This window comes from Branchiostoma lanceolatum, chromosome 10 (assembly GCF_035083965.1).
Source record: "Branchiostoma lanceolatum isolate klBraLanc5 chromosome 10, klBraLanc5.hap2, whole genome shotgun sequence".
In the NCBI taxonomy this organism is placed as follows: Eukaryota; Metazoa; Chordata; class Leptocardii; order Amphioxiformes; family Branchiostomatidae; genus Branchiostoma; species Branchiostoma lanceolatum.
The window spans coordinates 1,781,133-1,797,077 of NC_089731.1; the positions used below are offsets into that span (position 1 = coordinate 1,781,133).

General features: G+C 43.3%; 1 protein-coding gene across 2 annotated transcripts in view; it reads left to right on the forward strand.

Moving 5' to 3' along the window:
• LOC136443403 (von Willebrand factor A domain-containing protein 5B1-like) overlaps window positions 1–15,945 on the forward strand; it is a 62,625-nt gene that overhangs the window by 39,165 nt on the left and 7,515 nt on the right. For both annotated transcript variants that reach the window (XM_066440627.1, XM_066440628.1), the window contains exons 2-9: window positions 5,852–6,641; window positions 9,272–10,748; window positions 11,851–11,988; window positions 12,388–12,880; window positions 13,335–13,482; window positions 14,302–14,416; window positions 14,948–15,068; window positions 15,637–15,873. In XM_066440627.1, coding sequence (XP_066296724.1) covers window positions 10,098–10,748; window positions 11,851–11,988; window positions 12,388–12,880; window positions 13,335–13,482; window positions 14,302–14,416; window positions 14,948–15,068; window positions 15,637–15,873 — 1,903 coding nt within the window. In that variant the 5' untranslated portion in view covers window positions 5,852–6,641; window positions 9,272–10,097. The remainder of the gene's footprint in view (window positions 1–5,851; window positions 6,642–9,271; window positions 10,749–11,850; window positions 11,989–12,387; window positions 12,881–13,334; window positions 13,483–14,301; window positions 14,417–14,947; window positions 15,069–15,636; window positions 15,874–15,945) is intronic.

Genomic DNA, 15,945 nt, shown 5'->3' on the forward strand with positions numbered 1-15,945 from the left:
GACGTGGTGCCTCTGAAGACTACTTAGCATGGCTGCCCTTGATCTAAGTGGCCTATAGCCATCTGCGACAGAGGTGCGTCGGCGCTGCTAACGTAACTGTGCCTGAGTTAAGCCTGGCTCTCAGAGAACCTCGTCTTTTCTAAAGTATCTTGTTACCGTAATGGACCGACCTTTGCGGTCTTTCAAAACAAGCAGTTCAGCTGATGGCCTATGTCCACCCAAAGCTTCCATTTGTATCTTAATTTTTTTGGTGTTGTTGTTGCATTTCTATAGTTCGACAGAAGTGGGTTGGACTACTAGTATGTGATCGGTCGATTGTATGAGATGGGTCGATAGTGGATCGAAACAAACGGACCCTCGCAAAATTATGCTTCCATCCCCTGCTCTACTACTCGAAAATGCCCATTGTATCTTTGAAAAAATTTCTACCATTTCAACCTAGGCCTAGTTCCTCATGTCATGTTAGAAAATTGGGCAGTTATAGCTTGGCGTTACAGTGTGCATTTTTTCGAGAAATAAGAGTAAGTAGAAGCATTTCCATTGTTGAAATTATGAACTATGCTGGGATGTCTGAATTCCAAGCTTTCTAACCAAATTACACAATTTTGGAACAAATTATGAATCTATGTTGCAGAAGTTTAGAAACTAATACAATGCAAATAACATGTTCAACGTTAGAAATTTTCCAACATGTAAGAACATGTTAGAATATGTCTAGAACATCAAATAAATGTTAGAAATTGTTCTTAACAGTTACTTATCTTAGTTGGATTGTTACAAAGGTTTTGAGAATTTTAGAAACAAAAGGCAACAAACACCCAAACGGTAATGTGGAATTTAACCTCTACTATTTATAAAAAAAATTATTTTTCCACCAGAAGTAAATCCTTTTCTCACCACACCGGGACATTTAAACGATCTGCAAAACATAGATATATATGTATAGCCATGCTGCAGTTATTCCTTCATTCTAATAGGACGGCGCTCTCGTCGCACGCTCTTTGTGACCTAAAATTTAATAGAGTACTCAACGAATTTCATAGATATGAAAATAATTGTTTTACGCTTCGTGTGTTTTCTTGTCTTTGCAGTCATACTTTTACATTTTGTATGATGCCCCAGTTGTGAAATCAAGGGGGACACAAGTCCTATTTAGTGGGCAGGGAGAGCAAAGCGCGATCGTCAGTACCCATCTCATTGCCGCATGTGATAAGTAGTCACCGGACGGTCTTCAGATCGGCGCTATCGGAATCTGATAACTCTTTCCCCCACTAAAGGCGTTAGCTCCGCCCGGGGGGAAATCAAGTTTATTGCCAGAGAGGCTCCCTTGGAAATTATCAATAAGCCATGCACTTGTAGTCAGGATCCCACAGTACCTATGTACGGCTTTACAGCCATGCACTTAGAGTGTCTTGCTCAACAATTATCTGTAATCTTTACAATCTTAAGTTCTTCGCGAGGTCCCAATGCACACATCTATGGGTTTCTAATGATTTAGATGCGTTGGACTTTAGCAGTTGATTAGTATTCCTTGATCTGACGGTCCATGGTCTTCATTCAGCGTCTCTAAGATTAGCCTTGTTCAATGCCTTCCCTTAGATGCCATGATAGTTTTCGATATTGGTACTTTCCCCTTGCGGTCATAGATACTGCAATAACTTTCTACTTTTAACACACACAATTATTTTCTAGGTCCAGTCAGTAGCTATTAAGTTCAAGTTAAAGTCCTCTATGGCAGTTCAATTAAATCGTACGCCAAACATTGAAGGTTATAATTTTTATCATTGGACGTCATGTCTTAGTGTGCCCTTAACGTCTCAAATTGAAGCCAGTCAGCTGCAGCCTAGTATATTCATCTATGAGATTTCAGTTGGATACAATTTATGCCCCATCTGTCTTTGAAAGGTTATCAAAGGATAACCTTCGATTTACCATTCAATTTCCTGTTTTTCCTGTTCCCTGTGCCCTGCAGCTTGTTAAAATGAAACTAGTCAGATGTAGCTTTGTGCATTGTAATGTCATTAAACTGTTGAAATGGTATCTAAGGATACCCTAAGAATACTTCTGTATCAATCATGTGATTTCTTGTTTGAAATGACCTCATATGTTTGTGAGCTTCAAGGCTTCATCTATTTATTGAAGCTTGTCAGCTGCAGCCTATATGATTGTAAGATCTATAAGATTTCAATCAGACACAAACTATGCCAATTAAAAGAAGGTTATGAAATGTCAAATCTTCATATTTAATCATGCAATTTCCCGTTTGAACAAAATCAATCTAAGAGGGCCCATGGCTTGTTACAATAAAAGAAACCAGTTGTGGCGAACGCCTACGCTACATTTTGCATTCAGGGCTTAAGGCTGAATCCAGTTCAATAGCCTTTTTAACTCTATCTTTTACTTAGGGTCTACAGTTCAATAGTTTTTTTTAAGCCCATCTTTTACTTATGCGTAGATTTACATTTAGATTGAGATTACACTACCGACAGGGAGACTACACATAAAAAAGACCCCTGCATCGAGATTAGCCAACTAGCATGAAGACTTCGAATCTTCACTCGATCATCGTGCGATGTCGAGGATGATTGAAAGAAGTCCAACAGGACTGGATGTCGGTGGTCAACACATTTCTTTACAAGCAACCAAATAGTTAGTACCTAGCTATAGCAGACTTCTTTCATGTTCATCAGGGTAATACTGCCTGGTTCTACTTCTCAGGCTGTGTACAGAGACTTTGTTAACCATTGATTTACCCACCTGATGAAACTATTCCTGAAGAACTGGGTAAACACAGGTAACACTCAGCTGTAAAGAGACCGAAGGAAAGCAGTTATTCTAAGGCTAAATGTTTGTTTTTAAGATCAAAAGGCTTAAAAGGAAATGGATAGTTTCTACCAGACTCTATGGTTGCTGTAGAAATACTGGTTAAATACCGATAAACAATGTGCCATTAGAGTTACCAGGCCATAGAGTTATCCCTTGCAACCACATCACAAATCTACACTCCAATTACTGGCCATTTCCTCTGATAGAACATTCCCCATATTTGGGCCAATTTATATTTTCTGTTTTTATTTATCTATTTATCTATTATTATAAGCAGTGATTGACACTGCTCAACAATAGGGCCTTGCGTCACAGATAAAACAAAACAAATAATGTACATTGATAACAGAGAATAGATCAGAGTATTCATTGCTAAAGCGCAGATGCAAACGGGCTGGAGTTAAGTGGTTAGTATAAGGCTAAATGTACGCCAAAAATAATTACTCAAGCAACTGGATAAGATTTTGAAACAGTCAGACGTTTCAAATAGCATCCGCTGTCTTTCGTCAGTGACTAAAGAAGGATCTGGTAGAGCTAGGTTTATACCAAAAATCTGAATAGATATGTTAATGACGGTTTTGGTATAAACCTAGCTCTACCAGATCCTTCTTTAGTCACTGACGAAAGATAGCGGATGCTATCTGAAACGTCTGACTGTTTCAAAATCTTATCCAGTTGCTTGAGTAATTATTTTTGGCGAGGGTTAAATGTGTTTTTCTAGGATCAGAAGACCTTTAATATGACTCTAAAGGCCGCCGTAAAAAGCCGAGACCGCAGCGGCGGTAATACTCTGAGGGATCTCAGATCAAACTTTGTGGCGATTAGCTTTTGATCGTCGGCTGCAGGTAAACGGTCACTGTTTGTTCCTGTGCAGCATGCTAATGCGTTCTTGTTTGGATAAGCGGCGAGGCACCTGCTATGCTGCCGGGCCTGTTGAAATCATATGCCCATTTTTAGTTCTTTTCAAGACTAAGGCCTTGTTGATCTATTCATATGGATGACATTCTCTTGGGACCCCCAAACTGATGCGAGCGTGAGGAAAAAAAAATTATGAAGAAAAGTCGCCTTTAGTATGGTATCGACATGGTCAGGAAGGATGAACAAAGCTAAACACACAGAGTATGGAATATGTACTTAAACATAGATTCTTGTTCTTTCAAAATTTCGTCTTTCACTTTTGCATTCTACAAAAATAGTATCCTTTTTCCGAAAAAAAAATGCTTTTTTGCAATTTACAGCATGTATTTTCTCATTTTGCAGCTACTCTTTATGATATACAGTATGACCGGAGACTTTTATTGGAAACGGACGAAAAGGAATGCGCGCGTGGATGTCATCTATATCATCAAATCACCATGGCCTAAAGTCAGATCTGAATAGCTATTAATTGCAGTGGGTTGTGGATCAACTACTAACTTGTGACAAACGATAGTAACCAATTCTACAGTCTAAAATGTCCAGTTAGCTACGCCAAATCAACCATTCTCGTTACTTGTCAAATGACCTTTAATGGAATTCCTTGGTCTCATTTGATTTGCCACATCCTAGCCAGCCTGGCATAGACTCAGCCTCGGCAAGACCAAAGGGACAGACATGGGCGATGATTTCTCGTCTCCAGGTCAACAAATTACGTCCAACGAATCTACCGACTCAATCTGGGCTATCTGCAAAGCTATCACGCAGTCCTGTGCGATTATACAATGTCTGCCGATACTGCAAACAGAAGGCTTCTCTCCCTGGCCATGCAGTAAAATGCCGGATTAAGTATTAAGTGCCATGCTTGCCCGTTTCATCTGTCTCCATGGTTTTGTGGTAAATGTCTTCCCTATATATAGACGCAAACAAAGATACCTTTAGCGAAGTGCTTCTGCGTGGTTTCCTACCTGTTGATGTATTGAAAGGCTTATATAATATGTTCAGATGTGACCATATTTAGCCATGTGTTCGTCTTCTATTCACACTTAAAGAGGAATATGGCTACACGGCACAGCTAGCTGGGTTAGACTATATACGTATCGTTGTTTTCGTCGCATTGCTTCCTGGCAGGGTCATTGACATTTCTTTCTAGCCATCGGGGTCAGTTATAGAACCTTACCGCCCATTATTTTTGTTTTCATGTTGGGAATCATATCATTTGTGGAGGCCGTGACTCACTTTCTTGGACATATATATGTTTTGATGTGTCAACCTTGCTAATGGCAAAGTTTCTTCATATGTGTCTTTTATTCAAGCATAAAACGTAACAATCATCACAATCTTCATTTACTCATCTGAGAAATATATCCGTATATCATAAGGAAGGCCAAACCAACGTTACAAATTGTCGTTTTGTAACGTTTACCTGCCTTGTGATTTACTTACAATTCAATAATGCCAGGCCACTACCCCAGTTTCCGATAACGACATGATTTGGTCACTTGAAAGAGTTTGAACTGTAAACGCCAATACAATAAATTGGACTTGCCCAAATTTTCAACTGATTAGCTACAGTCTTCCTTCATTCCTTGACAAAGACTGTAGCTGATCAGTTGAAAATTTGGGTAAGTCCAATTTATTGTGTTGACGTTTACTGTTTAAACTCCATTCCGAATGACATGATTTGGTAGTCTATTCCATGTCCCCGTGGCGCAAGCGGTGACGCACCCCCGCTGCTTCGCCATCTGGATCAAATTCCGTTGATCCTGGGGCCCGAGTTCAATTCTAGGGTCGACTCCAGCTCGGACATGTTGTAAGGGATTGCATTCGTCATTTCGGATGGTGATGTAAAGCCGACGGCACCGTGTATGAGGGAGCGTCAGGCATACGCCTCAAACCTCCGCACGTAAAAGAACCCAACACACTTATCGAGATGAGTAGAGGTGACCCGCGGCCAAAAACGCGAGCCGTGGCGAAGCCACACTGCACTACCACTAGCTACTTGAAAAAGCATCATGCTTCACCTCAATTGAGAATGCCTGCTTCACCTTAGTTGTTGTTTTCTTTATCGTTACATTTAAATGCATAAATCTGTTTTCCTTTATCACAGAGCTCTTCCGGAAACGTGCTGCACAGGAGGTGATGAAGTCAGTCACGATTCGACAATTCATTCCCACCAACCAGTCATAACACGATTTCCCGTGTGACAGCCGAGAGCTGAGAATCAAACGGTGCGTCGTGAGGCCGGTTTCCCATTCAAACTGACGAGAATTGCGACGACAGGGGACCGTTTTTACGCACAGGAAGGGAAAAATCACCTTTGAGACAGTAGACAGGGACAATCAAACTGTTGTACTTCAAATCGTGTGGAAGATTTCTCATCAAAAGACACGGCAGACCGCGGTAAGGAGCAACCATACTTTACATCGGAGGAACTCTTACCGCCTTTGTGACATTTGCTACAGCAGTCAGGTTGGGGTGTTCACAGTCAGCCATTAGACCCATGCTCGCCTATGTTAGCACTGAATATTTGCTGGAGAAGCGACGATGAGATCATTACGGACGGTCTAAGTATAGACTAGTGCCATGCTAGTGTGATAACATCCCCTCCCACTTCATACAATCGTCCATGAGTGCGCTCATCAGCCGTATCCATGGAGACGCTGTGCAGACGATATTTTCCGCGGATGACTCAAAGCTACAGCTGAGCGGGAAACTGATCATATTCCCCGGCAGCGAATCTCCGCAGACCTAGGAAAAGGTCAGGCAATTTACCAGGATATCAGCCGGTAATGATTCGAACGTCTGCAGGGGCCGTTACTTCCAGAAGCGTCTACGTCTGAGGAAGACGCGTCAAGACTGACAGAGCTCAACGTCTTCTCGCTCCTGAGAAACTGAAGGTACTTAAGCTTTTCTGTCATTTCTTAAGACGTACCATTTGGTTCTAGATTAGGGATTAAGATGCTGGATTGAGCTATAGGATAAGTCGTAGAAAACCACAGACTGCTGAAGCATTTTGTATTTGATTTTTTTTTGTACCTAGTCTATAGAATCAACTTTAACATCAACTTAGGCATACCCCCAGATGAACCCGCGAGGGGCAAAGTAGAGGGGGAGGTCCCGGGCTAAGGTTGTTATCTAGTTTGTAGAAAAAGATGAGGCGGTGAGGAAGTGTGATAAATAGAACAATCGTAGCTGAGTTATCTTTGGAACAATGCTAGTGTCCCCAGACAGAAACTCCAGAAGGAAATGTATCAATCACTGTGAGTTAGAATCAAAGCACCATCATGCATGTATGTTACGCAAGACATCACGCTATTTCTGGGTAACTCAGTGGAAGCAGTCATATATGGTAACGTGAGGTGACAAGTTATAGCTCTAAGAAATGTCAGTAAATACTAGCGGTGATGTGAAGTGGTAACCAGAGGCAGAGATGGTCTTGAACTACATATAAAGGCACTCTTAAGCTCAACTACTACTGTAAATGCAGAAATGTTCGCAGGGATTTGATTTCGCGGTAGGGAGAAAATTAAGTGTTCGCGGTGGTTTTGAGTTCGCTTTTGTAACAATAGAAGCGTCACAGTCACACAATGGAACGGCTTTTCGCGGTGGTTTTAAGTTCGCGGTAAAGAGTTCACCGTGAAACCGCGGACATAAAACCACCGCGAACATTTCTGCATTTACAGTACATAGGAAAGTTGTTTTCTGATCTAGCATTTCTCATGAGTAGCTTTCTGTAAAACATGACTGCCGAACAGAACCCAAAAGTGAGAAAAAAAATTGTACACAGATGCAAAAAAACAAGCTAATTTCACAAGGTACTATATTACGTCTGGGTAACTCTAGTGAGAGCAATCATTGTAACTTGAGACAAAAGGTCATGGATCTACGAAATGTAAGCAACATCGTAAGCAGTAACCGGAGAGGGTCTAGCCATGAACTAGTTATAAGGACAATCTCATCATTGCAAATGCAATGAACGAATATTTTTTTTTTTTCAATTTCTCTTCATTTTGCAATGACTGGACAAAACACTTCTGATGAGTAGCTTTCCGTGAAACGTGTCCAACTCGTACTACGTCACTATAAAGTGTTGCAAAGTTTTGTACAAAGATCTAACGGTAAAGAATTTCTGCACAGACAAACTAATTTTACACAGTAACGACATCAACTTTCCAAGGGTATGGAAAATGACTCCTGGAAATATGTCATTGCCAAGACATTTAGAAATAAACTGCTCAAAAGTCTCTGTGGTACCGATAACTAATTTCACGCCCAGGTTCCTACCGGCTCTGAAGGACGTGTCTAAATGCTAAGGTCGTGTTCTGAAATAAGACGGCGGGGAAGATTGACTGCCGGAGGCACACAGTGTTGCACACGACACGGTGTTAATGGAAAGGAATCAATGCCGGAGGCTGTCTGTCATGTAAGTACGTGGAAGGACGTGGGGACTGTGAAGCTTTCGAAAATGTCAAGTGTGAAGAGTTGTGGATTTCTGTAAAATCCTTACTCAAGAAATCTAAAAAAAGGAACAGCCTTGACTGTAAAGTTCAAGTTCAACTAAGTGCAGATACAGACAGTGTAGTGGCCTGGTATCCATTCCTATTGAAGCTACAGGATATTTTCTATTTGCGGAGGGAACAAAACAACGGCCGTGGGTGCTGCAATGTGGATAGATTCAATGCTGGCGTAATACGCCACAAAATAATATAGACAGAACGGAATAGAGTAATTAAAGTACAGGTAAAACAATTCCACGATAGTGTAGAATAAAATTTTGATAGCCTATAATCTACCAATTCCAAATCTTGTCTTGTAGGTGACGTCACCCTTAGTTCCATTAAATGGATTTACCCACGGATAGAACGAAGGGTGACGTCACCTACAGGACAGGCGCAATGATTGCTTCTCCATGTACCACTGTCTCCTTGTGTAGGTCACACGTGGGGTTTAGGGACAAGGTTGTGCTGATACATACGGGCTAAGGGACGGAAGGACTTCATTCCATGTAAACAAGGACAAGGACATCCAGTCAGTTTCAAGATACTAATTGATTCATTTAAAAGCGAATCATTCAGCGTCCTTGTCAGCAATTTAAGTGAATATTTATGTCTCCTTGAGTTCTCAAATCCTTGATCAAGTTTGCAATAATATCCACAGATATATTCAGGAAAAAGCAAGGCAATCAGAGATGGCAGACTTCATCCCCTTGCCCATACTGCTTACCAATTCAATGGCGCAGACAAAAGTATCGGCACTGAGGATGTATCAACACACACACATGCAGAAACACAGACGAGCCAAAATAACATTTCAATCACTCTGGATAACTCAAATTGCTGTTGTAAAATAATAGAGCTTTGATGGGCTTTACACCTGTAGTTATGTGTTTTTTTTTGTGTGTGTGTGTGTGTGTGCATACATGTAGTTACTTAGTTTTCTATTCTACGTGTGCATCATCATCATGCAGTTCTAACACTATATGTGTGCAGTTGTGGGGTTTAGATTTACATAACGTTTTCCTTTACAGATCGCTGTTGGCGGAGAACTAACTGCGTGGTGACGTCGCGAGATTCAGATAGGACCGCATATAAAAAATCTGTAGGGTTCAGTCGGAAAATGCTAACCTTCTGAGGTTATACATAAAAAAATTACCTGTGCGGAACACGGAAATAGACTGCCTGGACACCATTACAGAAAATATACCCACTTACGATGAATAATCACAACCGAAGAATTGCTGTTATTCATTGATGGCAGTAAAAGATACAGCTGCATAGTCCGGACCAAAATGACCTTTTCGTCCTGATACATCCAGAAATAGACCGACTGGGAAAATATAGGATCTCAGCACATCGATCAGTGGTTTATGCCAAGTCCGACCCAACATGTACATCTAGGTCTGACGGGAAAACCCTATCACTCACCTCAGCAGTCTCTTTGAATAGATCACTAGGCGGCTTAAGAAGGATTTAATGCACGCCTGAAAGTATCGGAAATCATGAGCACACCCTTCAGCGGGCTACACTAGTGAAGAGGGTAAGGACTCTACTTTTATGTGAACCGTTGCAAGAGATATCACATGACGATAGTTTTTCCAAGAACTTGACAAGATTTTCCAAGAACTGTATCAGAGCACGAAAGATTGCCACATTTATCATAGAAAAGGATATCTGATTGTCAAAAGGGGGCACTACGGTTGAACTGGGCTGAGGAAGACAGCATCTTTGCATCTGCCTAGAGAATTAAACTGCACGTTAGCTGCATCAAAGACAGAAATAGACTGCCTACAGAGAGGTAAAGCCATCTAGGATCAAGATTGGCTATTTTAGGTCAGATATTCCATTGACAGGAAGATGCCACGACTGTTGAACTGGGCCACGCGCACGCGCGTGCCGCTCAAGTCCGTGCGGATATCCGCCTGCATGATGGGACACTCCCTGGGCATGACGTCATCGTTCTCGTACTACAATGACCAAGACTATCCGCTAGAGGTCGCTTTTATCTGCCCGCTGGACACCAAGACCACGGTGGTCGGCTTCGACGCCATGATAGCGGGACGGACGATAGGGGTGCAGCTGAGGGAAAAGAAAGAGTTGGACTACATTTATGACGTCATGTGTAGCCACGAGGGTCTGCACGTGGGTCAGCAGTCTCCCGTCCTGCTGGAGGAGCACTTGGCATCCGGGATCTTTGCGGTGAACGTCGGTACGATACCAGCCCGGGAAACGGCGACGGTTATCATGAGCACGTCTTCCCGGGTGGAGAACAACTCGAGCGGCGCGCTGAGGTTCAAACTGTCGGACGGCTTCTGTCCGAGACAGGACAGCCCGAACGGGGGCCCCGAGCCCGACACCGAGGACGACGACGGGTTCTCCTCGGTGGGCACGCGCTCCCTCCCCGTCAACATCGCCGTGACGCCCACGGCGTCCAACTGGAGCCTGACGAGCCTGCTGCAGGAGACGACCTACACGCAGCTGCCGTACGACTTCGACTTCCACCTGCAGGTGAATACTTTTTTCACGACATTACAGAAAATATGCCGTGAAAAAAGATACTATCAACATTCCTGTCTTTCTCATGTTTGAGATGTCAATCGTTGTGCAATGGTAACTCAGATCAAGGAGGTTCTATATAAAACCTCCTTGCTCAGATCAAGTTTCTAATGCTAGGGTCACATTTCCCAACCGGGGCCCGGCCGGGCTGTTTGCTAAAACGAGAAATCAAAATGTATATCAATAGATATGCGCAAGCTATACTCTTAAAAAAAAATTTGTTACGTTGTGTGCTTTTGGTTGTGTTTTATATCATACTTTACGTTCCCAAAGACTGCCCGGCCAGACCCCGGATTGGAATTGTGACCCTAGCATTAGAGAACATTCGGATTTGAAAACTTTCAAGCTGATGTCTGGATCTAGGCAAAATGAATTCGGAGCTGACATTGTAAACTTAAATATCACAATGGATAATTTAGCAACTAACAGCAGTTCATTGATGTACCGAAACTTGTTTAACATATGTAGGTTATATCCAAAGATGATGTCATGTACAGTACGACTAAGAGATATAGAATAACTAAACAAACTTTCCACATAATCCCATAATGGTTTAACAATTTTACAGTCAAAGAAAAAAATGCTCTATATATCCTATAATATCGCAAAAAAATACACTTATTATTTTCTACAATTCTCATCATCTGGTCGGATATATATAATGAAATATGCAGTTGAAGATGCCGTGGGATTTCACGCGGTTCAATCTTTGCAAAGTACAAATGGGGATATAAGCATTCAATAATGTTCTGAATTCACTCGTCAAAAAGTGCGAAAAATGAATTAGAATTTAGCCAAAATCAAGTCCAAATGTCCACAACAATATTTTCTACACATGCCAGGTGCATGTACCGCAGCATTTTACCTTAGAGGCACAAAATGTACCACCAAGGATGGAATACCTATGTTATAACATGAGCCGGCTTATGCCAGTACACCCTGAGCCTCACTTTGGTACATGACCCCCAGCTGACCCCGGGAAATTCAAAATGGCCGCCGTAACTGGAAAGAGGTCTATTCTCATCTTCTGGTCGGATATACATGCAATCTGCAGGTGAAGATGCCGTGCCTGCTGTCCGGCGTGTCCAGCCCGACCCACGCCATACGTGTGGACGCCGACCCCTTCGCCTGCAGCGCCAACGAGGTCTTCGTCACTCTCGCCGAGCCGCACACCTTCGACAAGTCTCTGGAGGTTTGCGTTTAGTAATGTCGAAGAGAAGGCCAGCTTTTAATTGTATTGGTCTACGTTTTAAGATGTATGAACTGTTAACCATGTCGACATCATTGAACGTTACTTGTACATAATATGTTTGTCTACTCTATATGTTTACAGCTTGTATTGTTGTATTTATGTCCTTGTATGTTCCATGTGTTAAGTTAGACGACCTGTACCTAGCCCCTCGGGGTATGAATGCACAATAAAGGTCGTTCATTCATTCATTCATTCATTCATTCATTCAATATTCTCATTGTGTCATCTTTACCGTATACGTTGATTGTAAGCTGCGGCTCAATTCTGTCTCTACTGCAATGCCGTTTTGCTCCATGTTTTTGTTGATAAACCATTTACTACTACTACTTACTGCCACAGGTTCTCATTCACTTGGAGCAGCCGCACAAGCCCATCGTGGTACTGGAACACGGCCACAGCGCCGACGCAGAGGAGACCTGCGACGTCAACAGAACCAGCGGCTTCGCAACCCCCATAGACAGCCCCTTGGCGAGCAGTTTCGAGATCATCGAGGACAGAATCTGCACGGACTTCGTCCACAACCCCGTCCTCATGCTGAACTACTGCCCGGACTTCTCAGACATCCTAGCCTCAAACCCGAAGACTTCTGGGGACATCCAAGGCGAGTACATCGCGGTGATAGACAGAAGCGGCAGCATGTCCGGAGCGTACATCGCCACGGCCAGAGAAACCCTTCTCCTGTTCCTGAAGAGCCTACCATCGGGCAGTGCCTTCAATGTTGTCGGGTTCGGGTCCACCTACAAGCCGCTGTTTGACGACAGCGTCCCGGTGAACCAGGAGAACGTGGGCACGGCCAGCACGTGGGTCGGCAAGATGAGGGCGGATCTGGGAGGTAGGGTTGCTGTCTATGCTGATGTTGATGTTATCTTTCTCCGACTGTTATATTCCTGCTCATGTTGACAAACAGGATGAGGTGTAAATGTAAATCATAAGACATATCCCTCCTTAACAAGTGAGTGAATGAGCTTTGTCTTCTGTAAGAAACCGGTTCATCCCATGAAGTTGTCACTGTGATTCCGATTGCCAACGGTCTATAGCTACCGTATAATTATTTTCTCATCATCATATAAAATATCAATCTTTTTACATTTTCAGACAGAACATCATTCTGTGCTAGCTTTTAAAATATCATAAAGATTGCAAAAGAATGTCTGTAACATGCAAATGAGATATGCAGGCAAGCATCAGGAGGTATCGGTGACCAGACGCGACATCAGAATTGCCTCTCTCCTTCATATTTCTGTTAGCAGATATTCGTTTATTCACCCGTTAATTCTTCTCCACAGGCACGAACTTGTTTGGCCCCCTGGAGTGGATTTTCTCGGCGCCCAGACCGGCCGGCCGGCCCCGGGAGGTCTTCATCCTGACGGACGGCGCCGTCAGCAACACCAGCCGGGTCATCGACCTGGTCAGGGCAAACTCCTCACACACGAGGTGAGTACATCCGGGTCAAGTTCTCACTAACCAGGTTAGTACATCCGGGTCAGGATCTCAGCAACACCAGCAGGGTCATCGACCTGGTCAGGGCAAACTCCTCACACACAAGGTGAGTACATCCGGGTCAAGTTCTCACTAACCAGGTTAGTACATCCGGGTCAGGACCTCAGCAACACCAGCAGGGTCATCGACCTGGTCAGGGCAAACTCCTCACACACAAGGTGAGTACATCAAGGTCAAGTCCTCACTAGCAAGGTTAGTACATCCGGGTCAGGACCTCAGCAACACGAGCAGGGTCATCGACCTGGTCAGGGCAAACTCCTCACACACAAGGTGAGTACACCCGGGTCAAGTCCTCACTAGCAAGGTGAGTACATCCGGTTCAAGTCCTCACAAGCAAGGTTAGTACATCCGGGTCAGGATCTCAGCAACACCTGGTTAGGGCCAACTCGTCTCACACAAGGCAAGTTTTTATGGGTCTAGTTCCCCCCCTTCCCCCTTTCTCTCTATAGAAAACTCATCATGCTCAAAAAGCTTATAAAACATAAACTATATAGATATGATATACTGCATAGCGTTTGCCATTTGTGCTAGGCACTAGGCAGACATCCTCATATTCAGTGCAGTGTATGAAAGAATACCGTTCAAGTCTACATTTATTTTGATTTCAACACATTCGTTTTGTTGAATTCTTAGTTAAGCAATTGTACATTTTATTTATTTGTATAGGGGACTCCAGGAAGAATAGTGCATATTTATCGTATCACTAATGGAGATCTTAATAAAACAAACAAACAAACAAACATATTTCATCAGATGCTGGGCTGTGGGGATCGGAGAAGGTGCGTCACGTGACCTAATCCGGGGAATCGCCGAAGCCGGGCGCGGGAGGGCGGAGTTCGTGACCGAGATGGACAGGATGCAAGCAAAGGTAAAAAAATACACTTTTATCTTTAATATTTCATATCATTGTATATATATATATGATCTGCCGGTGCAATGGCCGAGTGGGTAGAGTGTTCGCCTTGCATACGGTAGGTCGTGAGTTCGAACCCCGGCCGGGTCATACCAAAGACTGTAAAAATGGTACATACTGATTTCTCTGCTTAGCACTCAGCATTTGGGAAAAAGTATGGAAGTTAAACACACACCACTACCAGTGGACTAGCCCCCTGCTGTAGTGATTGCACAAAGTGTGGCCCAAGGGCTACTGAAACGGAGATGGGCGCCGCCCTATGCACCATCGGTGCGGGAAGGAACTTTGACTTTGACTTGATATGATCTGCAGAAAAAAATACTGGTAAGATTGCTTATACGTGTTCACATTCACTTTCTATATTATATATTAAACAAATGCAAACCGGTTGTCTTTAAGAACCATTATCTTGTTATTTCTAATCGACGTTAAGTAAAAAAGTTCGAACAACTTTTATATCGTCTATTATACTTTGCGCATGCGCAGCTCCTGTTGTGCCTAAAGAGGAGCCTACAGCCTGCGATCTGTGACGTCAACATCGAGTGGAAGATCCCGGATGGAGTGCAGCTGGTGCAGACGCCATGCCACCTGCCTAACATCTACCCAGGTCAGACTGGCAAAGAATTATCGTTTCTTGATGATAAGTGTGCTGGGTTCTTTAACGTGCTTGAGGTGTGGCTCTACGCACCCACCCCTCACCACCGCCCCCTGTTTTTCGTCCTATCCAAGAGGACATCCCTAACCGAAGCTAAGGAATCATATTTATTTGAGTGGAGTGAGGATGTTCTCGTTCAGCGCCTTTCCCAAGGGCACAACATTAGGAGCTGTTAGAGGCTGGATGTTAAATGGACACGTTTTAGACAAAGACATTCTATTTTGCACCACTTTGTCACATCCGTGCACACATTGATTGTTGCCTGTTCCACATTTTATAGCTGTCCAGCAATAGCGTTATAAGCTTAATAACTTAACACCCACAAATCATGACTGTAAGTTCTCATGGAGCACCAGGGAAAGTTACTTGAAGTCTTCAAAGTCAAGCTACAAACCAAATATCATAAGGATGCATCCATAGCATCTTGGGTTACGCGGTTGAACCATAAACAAACCAACAAACCCACAAACACACGTGCGTAATAACAAACTCATACTAACCGACTGAACTCCTATCTCAGGGGACACGCTGACGGTTTATGGCCTACTGTGGGACGAGTTCAACGTGGACCAATCCCCGTTCTCGTCTCTCCACGGCATGAACAGCCGAGACTCGTTCAGCGAGAAGAAGCCATTGGAGGACGACCTGCTGATGGACATCGTCATGGGCGTCACCGGAAATAAAGACCCGGAGGCGGATGTGACGAAACAGGACGAGGAGATCATCAAGCGAGACAACGAGGATTTGAAAGAAAAAGGTGAAATATGAAAACCAATGAAAGGAAATAGATCATAACGGGTCAATAAACTCAAGATTGCATACTATCGTA